Source organism: Pundamilia nyererei, unplaced genomic scaffold, assembly GCF_000239375.1.
Source record: "Pundamilia nyererei isolate P.nyererei 1_Seehausen unplaced genomic scaffold, PunNye1.0 scaffold00045, whole genome shotgun sequence".
NCBI lineage: Eukaryota > Metazoa > Chordata > Actinopteri > Cichliformes > Cichlidae > Pundamilia > Pundamilia nyererei.
In genome coordinates this window covers 3,248,576-3,259,563 of record NW_005187446.1, presented here as the reverse complement: position 1 = coordinate 3,259,563, position 10,988 = coordinate 3,248,576, and the positions used below count along the sequence as shown (strand labels likewise).

The window sequence follows — 10,988 nt, the reverse complement described above, 5'->3', positions numbered from 1 at the left end:
CAGAGCAAAGACAATTGCAAAACTTCAAAGCTTTAGTGACTAGAAGTGTTGCAAAAGTCACCTGCAGTAAGGAGCAGTAATAACTATTCTGTTTTGTACCTTCACGACACATGCACCGCAATCAGAGTAACTTTGTATTGAGGAATGACCTGCAGAAAAGGAAGACTAGAGCCACCTTCAACCTTTGCTGTTTACCCATACCTCAGTCTCATGCAGGAAAACGCACACACACACAAACACACACACGCACAAGAGGCTCCAACAGACCTTGATAAACAGATGTGCTCATAAGCCCGGGGCATGAGACGCCCTGGATAAGGGGTCTTCAGAGAATCCCTCTCCCTTGAAAACACAGACACACAAAGCAATAGGCAGGAAGAAGATGCAATGTGGAAAGTAGGTTTGCGACAGCTCACACACCTGGCTCTCCGTCTCATAGAGGACATAGTTATCACATTAACGCGACTCTCACTCTCCCGAGAACTGCCAGTCAGAGGCTAGTGTAGACGCGGGGAGATGCTAGAGTGCAGAGCTTTGATGAATGAAGACGTAAAGAGGGTGGTGGAGTTGAAGACGGAGCGAATTCAGTGGGCACGAATAGGTGGAGATTTAAAGAAAAAAAAAAAAGCATTAATTGAAATTAAAATAATACAGAAGTGTGAGAAGGTTTTATTAAACCACCAAAATCAGCCACTGGGACACACATTAGACACGTAAACAGCAGCCAGGGTAGTGAAAGCTCCATAGGGGTTAAGGTAGAAGGGGTTGAAGGGGCCGTGTAGCCTTCAGGCATTCTGTCTTTGGGGAGGGAAAGGGTATAATTACATCCCATTCATTCCTCCTCCCCTCCTTTTTAGGAGAACACATTGGCCCCAGACCCCTAACAGCTTTTAATTAGCCAGACCAATGGTGGCGAGGAGGAGGGGAAGTGAGGAGGTGAAGAGAAGAATAAAAGGAGAGTTTTCTTAAAAGCATGAGCCGTGAATGAAATTAGCAACAAAATCTATCTGTTTTGTTGGCTTTTGACAAGCCCGTTTTCACATGGAGGTCGGCCAGACCGCTAACAAGGACACACTGTGGGGAAAAAGGTGTATCCTATACAATTTAAAACTACTCGTTACTTCAGAGGAAACCACTAGAGACCTCCAAATGTCTTGTTTTACCCAACCCTGTTATTACTGGTTTGACTGAAGAAAACAGTAGAGAGGAGCAACATGAGAGGCACGGCTTATTTGGCTAATTAGGCTGCTACAGATGTGTCTTTTCATTTCAGTAAAGCACTTGCCCTTGTAGACCCAAGACACACACACAGTCGCAGATAAACACACAAACAAAGGCGTACACACCTGCACAGAAGTGTACACACTTACAAAGGGCCTTTTCAGAGAGAAAGCTCAGGGTAGTGATCAGCTTATTAGCCGTGGAAAACAAGTATAGAGCTGTGCTCAGCTAACAAAGCGTGTTTTGACAGGTAGGTCAGCACTAACCCTTACACACAATGCACACAAACAGTTACGCACACACAGAGGCAGGAAGAAGGGGTTAGAGGCCCTCATTTTGGAGCCAGGGTGTCTGTGACTTGGTCAGGGGTGTCCTGACGGGAGCCACAACAACGGGAGGGGAAGAAGGGGGAGGGTCTCAGAGGCACCGCGTCTCGCTTTGATGACAGGACATGCACATAAACAGGGGTTGTTTTCTTGTCACTCTCACTCCGCGCAACATGTGAGACGCAAGCGTCCACAAGCAGTTGCTCATAAGCACAGATTGAATTTGCGGATTAGAGCTTTTATCCCTGAGGATGTCATGGAAGTAATGCGCAAATATCAGTCTTTCTTCACCTCCTGGTTGATGAAGATTTGTGCACAGGCCAGCTGTACTTCGCACGCATGATGAAACTGAAAGGTTGGAGTTCATTAAAATCTCTTTCCCCTTTGCGCCGATAAATCTGGTCCTAATGGATTAGTAGCTTATTTTTTAACAAATAGTAAGAGTTTTACTACAGTGAAGCTTTTTTTTTTTTCTATATCCTCGCTGAACATCGTCACCACTTAATGTGCAGTGAGACTTTACAGGAAATATACTTATTTTTCTACCGCCTCTCCATACTTCATTAGGACTCCTGGGGCGAAACAAGCATAGGAAGTGAGCACAAAAAGGAGCCGGGGAGGCTTAAAAGAAGCCACAAAACTAAATGAAGGGTAAAGATGAAAAGGGAAAGAAAAAGAGTGAGATAGTCTGGCTCCCCACCTAGTCTCTCTGTGTCTTTGAGGAAATCAGAGAAAAAGAAGATAGAGATAGAGGCGGCAAATTAGCCAGAAAAGTCACGGCAGGAGCTCCGCCACAGATGGACAAACATTCAGGTGAAGAAATTAATGAGACAGAAACCAGAGAAGAGCTTAAAAACACTTGACAGAAAGACTCAGTGAGCTGTACCGAGAGGAAAGTGGACCGAAAGAGAAAGTGGGAAGAAAAAACTCCCCAAAAGATTGTTGGAGCTGAGCTGTCATGTGTAATTTAGTTTCAAGCAAGTGCATCTCACCCAAAGGGAAGAGAGAGAAAGAGAAGGTGTGCGAGTGTGTGGGATGGTGGGATGGGCTGTGTACGATTCTGGGTGTGTTTTCTCGCCCCAAAACAAATTGAACAAGTCCAGCCTGATCAGCCTCTTTCTAATTCTGTTGCTCAGACAGGTTTGCACAAGCACACAGAAAAACACATCTTCACACGGCATCACCCAGCTTTACCTGTCTGTTTATTTGTGTTATTCATGTCTCTAAGACTCTTTTCAGTTGCCGCCCGTGTCTGTGTTTAACTAGTCCTCATCAATATCCAGAACACATCCAGCGTATTATCTGCTCTGCTGGGTGTGTGTCGAAAACAACAGATGAGATCCGCCTCTGTTACTCATTTTGGAAAACTGGGTGAGGACATTTGTCAGTAACCTCGTGTCTCTTTCTGTCTCCCCTGTAGCTTTCAGTGGAATGAGTATACGGTGGAAGTGCGCATCAATGACTATCTGGACATCATCTGCCCTCACTACACCCACGACGAGGTGCCGTCGCATGCAGCTGAGCGTTACGTGCTGTACATGGTGGAGAGAGAGGACTACGAGGTGTGCAAGCCTCACTCCTTCGATCAGCTCCGCTGGGAGTGCTCGCGGCCCTTCGCTCCTCATGCTCCCGAAAAATTCTCGGAGAAGTTTCAACGCTTCACCCCCTTCACCCTGGGAAAGGAGTTCCGTCAGGGAGAGAGCTATTATTATATCTGTAAGTATCTTTAATGATATTTCTGCTCAGTCTTCTGTGGTTAGAGGAAGGTTCCTTGTGTTAAACTTTTCCCTCTGTCTCACTTTGTCAGCAAAGCCAATGCATCACCATGGGAAAGACTGTCTGCGGCTGAGAGTGGATGTAGTTGGACATAAAGGCTCTGGAAAGAATCACTATGACAAATCCAAAGCACGTGAAACAGAAAAAATCTTGGAAGGAGAAAAAGTGAATTTCCTTGCTACAGGAGGAGTTCACAACCCCTCTAACAGTCTCCCAGCAGGTGAGCATTCTTTAAAAAATAGATTCCAGACATAGAAAATAATCACAGCGGTGCTGTGACTAAGACCAGCTCAGCTGGGTGTGTTTACCATCCCTGAGTGATGAAATCCTGTCCTAACGGTCCTTCCCATCTCTTCTCTCAGATGACCCTGCTGCGATGGAGCCAAATGTCCAGAGGAGTGTCGGCAACTCTGCAGCACAGCTGATCTCTCGTTCACTTCTTTTTGCCCTGATCCCAGTCTTATTAGCCCTGATGCTACACTAAAGGCAGTGAAAGCTCCACAACAGAGACATTACTAATCCGATGCTGGTCACCGGGACGTGAACGATCAGAGATTCTTTTTATACAGACATTTTTTATACGAGCATGGACAGTGTGTGTTGTTCAGCGTGCGCTTGATGTGGTTTTTGTGTGTGTGAATGTGGAGCGTGGATCGCTCCAAAATAAAAAAGAGGACCTCAGAGACTTTTTTTTTTAACTTTATTTTGAGGATTGAAATTCTCACTTATGACCATTTAAGCTGAACATTTTTGTTTTTTCATTATGAACGAAGTCGCAAACAGAACGATCCAAATGCTTTGTTATAAATCGACGGCAGCAAGATTACATTATCCTCACTGTCACGTGTCAACACATTTTCATAGCACTGGTACAGCTGTGCGTTTCATTAGTGAACTCTCTTTTTCTTCCTCTACATGTAGAGAAACTATTGATATTGTGTATTGTTGTCGGCAGCTGCCACAATATGTAGGATAATGTAGGATATTTGCCATGTTGTGTTGCACTCAACTCCTCGTTATAATGCTCCACATTTCTAAAGTTATCTGACATGTTATCAGTGGTAACGCAACCTGAGAAAACAGATGCTCTAACGGTGCAGCAGTGGTTCTCGCCCCGATTTCTGGCTTTTAGTGATGTCTATTGGTGCTCATGCTGATGAAATCTTTTCATGTAACCACGATTAAAAATGTATTCCAAGAACTTAAAGATATGCATATACTAAAAAAAAAAGATGCAGTGATATTTATGTTTTTGTTAAGTCCTCATCTGTCAATTACACGGTTTCATGCGATGTTGTGAGCCAATGTTGAGAGCCACTGAACAAAGCAAAGACAAACTCAGCATCTTCAGAACTTATTCACTCATTTCTATTGTTTCGACTGTATCATGGTACACTGGCTGATGTTTGCAGATGTTGCCCCACTCGCACTTCCTGAAACCTCAAACTGAAGGTATCTCCCAGAATACATTTTTTTTGTCTTTTTTTTTTTTTTGCTTGTGTCATTTTGTAAATGTTTATATGTACATTTGTACATACAGAAAACTATATGAAACCGTTTTAAGATGTGAAAAATCTTTAGTGAAATAAAAATGTGATGTAATCCAAAAAGAAAAAAAGATCTGTCTGTTTTTTATCATAACTTTTTTTGGATCTTGATAACCCGCTGAGATCATCGAGATTTGGATGGATGACACAATATTTTGGCAGAGCCATCTATCCTCTGTCCGTCTCCACATTTCCACCCCCATGTCTTTCCCAGCCTCTCGTCTCTGCCCTCTCCTGCTTTCATCTCCTCTGATACAACATACCCGGGCTTAGATTTCAGACTCAAAACCAAACATGGACTAAGAGGGGGACAAAAAAAACACCCAAGAACCCAGAGAGAGGGAGGCCCACAAGCGAACTGACAGCTGGGTGTGAAAGTGTCACTCTCACCTCCTTGCTCATACTCTTTCACTCTTTTTTTGCCCTGTTTTTGCCCTTTCGTTTTCTTCTCTGAACATCGCCTTTTGAGGAAAAGCTGAACATCCGTCCACACAGCTGTATGTTGGAATGAGGAGAAAATAAACCTCAGAGCTGACTGAAAACTGTCAAAACTCACCGTTCCTTGTAAAACCGCACAACATACACACTCAAAATCAGAACATTAGAACTGAGCTGTTTGCTTTTCCGTGATAACGTCATAGCTTAAATTCAATGCAGATGATCACAGAGTCTCAGGTATCTTGTGCAATGCTGCACCCACAAATGTGTACAGTAGGATAAAGCAGGACATCATTCAACTGTGCCTGATGGGATGGATTAAATATGGTAGTCTCCACTGCTTTGATGTCTCGGTTCAACATTATGTCAGGCATTATGTGAAAAAGTAAATGTATGCTTTATAATACAAAAAATGTTCCTTTAGCTGTGCAAATACCATAAACCAAAAGTGAGCTTTCAGATTAGTTCGAGGACAAGCTTTTACAAACATGGCATAAAACTGTAGAAACATCATTTTAAGGTTTTATTCCAGTGCAGTAAATCTGAGTATCGCAGTAAAGTCAATGAAAATTCTACTAAAATACAATACTTGAAGTTTAAAATTGTGATTTACTACATATGACAAGAAGTTTTTGAAATATAAATCATTTGGGCACTTAATTACATTTACATGTACAACTACTCATTAACACATTTAGGCAAGGTGACATGCTAAAGTTCAAACTGAGCATCAGGTCTGAGTATTTCACAAACTGCTGATCTACTGGGATTTTCCCACATAAGGTTCACAGACAAAGGTCCAAAAATTCAAAAAAAAAAACAAAACCCATTGAACAGCAACACAAGAGGTCAGAGAAGAATGGACAGACAGGAAGGCAACAGTAACACAAATAATCACTTGTTACACCCAATATGGAGAAGAGCATCTCTAATTGCACAACACATCAAGTCTTGAAGCAGATGGGCTACAGCAGCAGAAGACCGCACAGGGTGCCCCTCCTGTCAGCTAAGAACAGGAAACTGAGGCTAAACTTTGCACATTCTCACCAGAATAGGACGACAAAAGACTGGAAAAATATTGCCGGGGCCAATGTGTCTCAATTTCTGCTACAACATTTGGGTAGTAGAGTCAGAATGTGGCATAAACAAGACGAAAGCATGGATTAATCCCACCTCGTATCACTGATTCAGGGTGCTGGTGGAGGTGTAATGATGTGAGGGGTATTTCTTGGCATATTTTGGGCTCCCTAGAGCTTTCCAGAGTATCACTGCTGATCACATCCATTCCTTTGGGACCACAGTGTGCCCATCTTCTGATGGCTGCTTCCAGCAGAACAATGCACCATGTCAGAAAGCTGAAATGATCTAACACCGGTTTCTTGACCATGACAGTGAGCTCACTGCATTCAAATGGCCTCCACAGTTAAGCCAATAAACGACCTCTGGGATGTGGTGGAACAGGGCATTCACATCATGGATGTGTTGCCAACAAATATGGAGCATTGTGGGATGCTATCATGCCAAAGTGGAGCAAATTTCCAGGATCTTGTTGAATCTATGCCATGAAGAATTTTGCAGCTCTGAATAGAAAAGAGGCAATTTTTTACCAAAGTGACCAGTGAGTGTATTTTACCATCTTTCTTGTCCAAAACTTTAGCTCTTATTTTATGCTTTATCTAATACAAAAGGTCATTAACTTTCACTTAATAAAGGCAGACACGTAAACAGCTTCACTGGCACAACACTCGAAGGAGTCTGAACAGCTCCGATAAAAAACACTGTCACAAAAAGAAAAGGGATTGCAATTTAATAACAAAAAGATCAACCATAAATCAGAAAAAGAAAATTCTTCTAAATCAATATAGCAATGACCTTCAAGTGAAGAAAAATGTGTGAAAAGACTAAATGTCAAACAGATGCAAAGCTAAAACTAAAAGCTAAAGACTAAAGAAGAAGGGTGAAAATTATACACCAGAGACTGCTGAGAAAGGTCAAGTTTTGAAATGTCTAGAGTGACAAAGCAGCTCGGCTCTGACAGCTGTACACAGGAGGGAGCAGTCAGGTGACGATGGGGGAGTGGGCGAGGCGGGGTGGTTGGGCAAGAAGGGTCAAAGAAAAGTTAATGAGCAAACTTTAGATGATTCGTATTAAATTTACCCCGAGAGACGAACAATAAGTGAAAGTTTTAATGCACAACTTTTAAATATGAATCTTAATTCTTGGATGTAATACCCATGAAATGACACCCAGCACGCTGACTAGTTGAAAAATGATGCATATGAGATAAAATTAATCAAATAACACTGGTGCACCCCAGTGGAGTGCATAATTAATTTTTCAGTTTAAACAGTGAAATCATCTCATTTTGAAAGTATAAAATCCAGCATATTTGCCTGGATCCACACACTAACTGTTCTGTGTGATATCAAGCTACAAGCATGTGATATGGGATTGGAACAATGATGTAATGATGAGACGCTTTTTTTCTCCTCCTTCTTCTTATCATAGGCTAATAGTTGGGTTTTCTTTTTTGACTGTGCTACTGGAATACAGGGTGAAAAACGAATGTGTGATTCACAGAAAGGAGAAACTGGAAAGAAAGACTGATGCATTATGTGAAGCAGTGGAAAAGCTTGCCTTATTTTCCTGTTCTGTGCATCAGCCTAGTGTTATACTTCCACAAGGTGAGATATAACAAAAAATGAAAACATCAAATTGCTCCCAGTGTGATCTTTTCATTTGGAGAACCCGTATCTTCAGCGTCCCTTTAATAGCTACTGTACGAATGCTTGATGATTTTTCTGGGATGTTGAAAGCTTGTAAAAGTGGGTGCACGATTTGTACTGTTCCAGTTATAATGTTCTGTTTATGGTGTGAAACCTGACATCTAATACAGCTTTTTAAAGAGTCTTGTCATGGTTTGCAGACCCAAAGAGGACAAACATCTAAGATTTCCTAATCTTGAGTTTAATACTGTCTGATAATAATCTTAGTGTCTGTAATAGGCTCAAATATCTTGGACATCTTATTACAGATCAAATGACGGGTATTGATATTGCACAAGAAAAAACCCCACTTATCAAATTTAAGACTTTAATAAACCACAATTATCAGCTGTCGAGACAATTTTCACATTTTAAATACTTTTTATTTATTTCTTTTTTTGTGCTTATTTTACTTGATCTTTGTTTTTACTTTGTGACTTTGCGGGTCAACATGCTGGAAGCAGCCATCAGAAGATGGGTTCACTGTAGTCATGAAGGGATGGAGATGCTCAGCAATAATACGCACGTAGCTGCGGTGCTTAAACAAAGCTCAGATGTTAGTAAGGGTGTTCTGGCAAAGAAATGTCTCCACACCATTACACCAGCAGCAGCAGCATGAACCAATGATATAAGGCTGGCAGGATCCATGCTTGCAAGCTGTTTATTCCAGATTCTGACCCTATCCTCTGGAAATTGCAGCAGAAATCAAAACTCATCAGAGCAGACAACATTTTCCAATCTTCTGTTGCCCAATTTTGGTGAACCCATGTGAACTGTACTCTCTGTTGTCTGTTCTTAGGTGTGGCACCTGGTGTAGACTTCTGCTGCTGAAGCTTATACGCTTGAAAGTTTGACGTTTGTGTATTTAGAGATTTAGACCTGCTTTTCTGCTCTCCTATCAGCTTCTCCGTAAACCCTACTGATGGTTGTGTGGTCAAATTCTAGCAGATCAGACAAGTCACCTACAAACGTTTTATGTTCAAAAACTTGAACATCACACTTAAATCATCTTAAATTATCCGCCCCTCCCATTCTGATGCTCATTTTGAACTTCCGCAGGTCTTGGCCGTGTCTACATGCATACATGCATTCAGTTGCTGCTGTATAACTGGCGGGTTATATATTTATAAACTCCAAAGCCAATTACAGACCCACAGAAGACATATAAAGTTAAATGCGTGTGTAAAATCGGAGCCTTCCGGGTCGGGAAATACTGAATGTTTTCATGCTCGCTGACTGCTGAAAAGCTTTGAATAAACAGTACCATGACTGCCATGAGCTTTCCCACATCCGTGTCCCTCTGGCAGTCACTCGTCATCATCCAGCTCGCTGGACCTTTAAAATTCTTGCAACGTAATTACGTCCAGCGCTACGTTCCTTATCGTTTCAGCACCCTATTGGACCAGCCCTTTGAGCCTATAGCCAATCAGAGGACAGGAACCAGGAGGGCACTGATTGCAAATACGGAAATACAGTGAGAGCATCCGCGTCGTTATATTTACCTTTCATCTCAGGCAGTTTAAGAGTTTGTGATTAAAAGGAGACTGTGCACAAAGCACGTATTTTTTCCCCCCGCTCTATGGATTTGTTGTCGCTTCTGTCATGGGCCTGCATCGTGTTCACAGTCGGGATGTTCTCGACTGGACTGTAAGTTTAAATGATCGTTAATTGCATGCATCTATGTTTTATCTTGCTTCCTGCTCTAACTTTGTAAGGATGGGAGAAAGTACGAAGAAAGCAAGATCCCACTGAGACAGGATGGAGATTTTCTGAACTGCTTGCACTTGGTAGCATCACAACAACTTTATAGTGAAGGAATGCGAGAAAGTACTAACACTGAACATGGAGTTATTGGTTTAAATTGCTATTAGCATCTCCAGCCTATTCTTTTGTTTTTTATTCTTTCTGTGTGTGTGTGTGTGTGTGTGTGTGTGTGTGTGTGCATGCGTGTGTGTTTCTAGGACCGACCTGAAAAAGATGCGAGAATCCAAAAGTACAGACAATATCCAGTTTCTCCCTTTCCTCACCACGTGCCTCAAGTGAGTTTCTCTTTCCGCTTTTGCATAATTCACTGTGATGCATCATCATTAATGTTCCTGTTGTTTCTATAGTAACCTTGGTTGGATGTATTATGGGATTCTGAAGAGAGATCAGACGATTATCCTGGTCAACATCATTGGTGCTCTTCTCCAGATACTTTACATCATCATGTACTTCCGCTACACGAAGCAGAGGGTCAGCATAGTCAGACCTGTCATAAAGCGCTCTCCTTACTTGCAGCTGGATCTTTAATTTATCTGTCTCTGTATTTGTTGGTTTCAGAGGTTAGTGTCCTCCCAGACCCTTGCAGCAGGGATTGTACTGATCTGCGGTTGGCTCTACTTCACCATGTTTCTTACTGATGGAGACATTCGTCTCAGCCAGCTGGGACTCACCTGCAGCGTGGTCACCGTCAGCATGTACCTGTCACCGCTCACCGACCTGGTACAATTCACACCACAGACAAACACAACATACAGGCAGCGTGTAGAACGTCGCCTGTGTTTGTTTTCTCTCACTGAACTGAATAATATTTCAGAACATGATCTGGAAATCAGTTACATTTGGATGATAGTACCTAAAAACTCGCCTTAATGAGTTTTATATTGTAAAGGTAAAACTTTTAGTAGTAGAGAGAAAATCCTGCTAACAACAGCAAGGGTGGGAAGGAAGAACTGTCTTTTTAACAGGAAGGCATCACACAGCAAGCGAGTCGATTTGCACAATACTGCGAATCGCTTCCTATGTTGATGCAGCTTAAGGGCTCCAGGCCTAATTATAATCTTTATCAAAAAGTGAAGTTTATTTTTAGCACATTTAAAAACAACAAAAGTGCTTTACGAATAAAGTAATCAAATTGGATAAAACCGAGTTAA

At 42.0% G+C, this 10,988-nt stretch overlaps 2 protein-coding genes across 2 annotated transcripts in view; both read left to right on the top strand.

Moving 5' to 3' along the window:
• Positions 1 to 4,927, top strand: part of efna1b (ephrin-A1b) — a 10,621-nt gene extending 5,694 nt beyond the window's left edge. Inside the window, exons 2-4 of the mRNA XM_005732103.1 lie at positions 2,968 to 3,263; positions 3,355 to 3,543; positions 3,686 to 4,927. Coding sequence (XP_005732160.1) covers positions 2,968 to 3,263; positions 3,355 to 3,543; positions 3,686 to 3,807 — 607 coding nt within the window. The 3' untranslated portion in view covers positions 3,808 to 4,927. The remainder of the gene's footprint in view (positions 1 to 2,967; positions 3,264 to 3,354; positions 3,544 to 3,685) is intronic.
• A 4,575-nt stretch (positions 4,928 to 9,502) lies between these two features.
• slc50a1 (solute carrier family 50 member 1) overlaps positions 9,503 to 10,988 on the top strand; it is a 7,500-nt gene continuing 6,014 nt past the window's right edge. The window contains exons 1-4 of the mRNA XM_005732102.2: positions 9,503 to 9,720; positions 10,035 to 10,112; positions 10,185 to 10,308; positions 10,396 to 10,557. Of these exons, the coding sequence (XP_005732159.1) occupies positions 9,653 to 9,720; positions 10,035 to 10,112; positions 10,185 to 10,308; positions 10,396 to 10,557 (432 nt within the window). The 5' untranslated portion in view covers positions 9,503 to 9,652. The remainder of the gene's footprint in view (positions 9,721 to 10,034; positions 10,113 to 10,184; positions 10,309 to 10,395; positions 10,558 to 10,988) is intronic.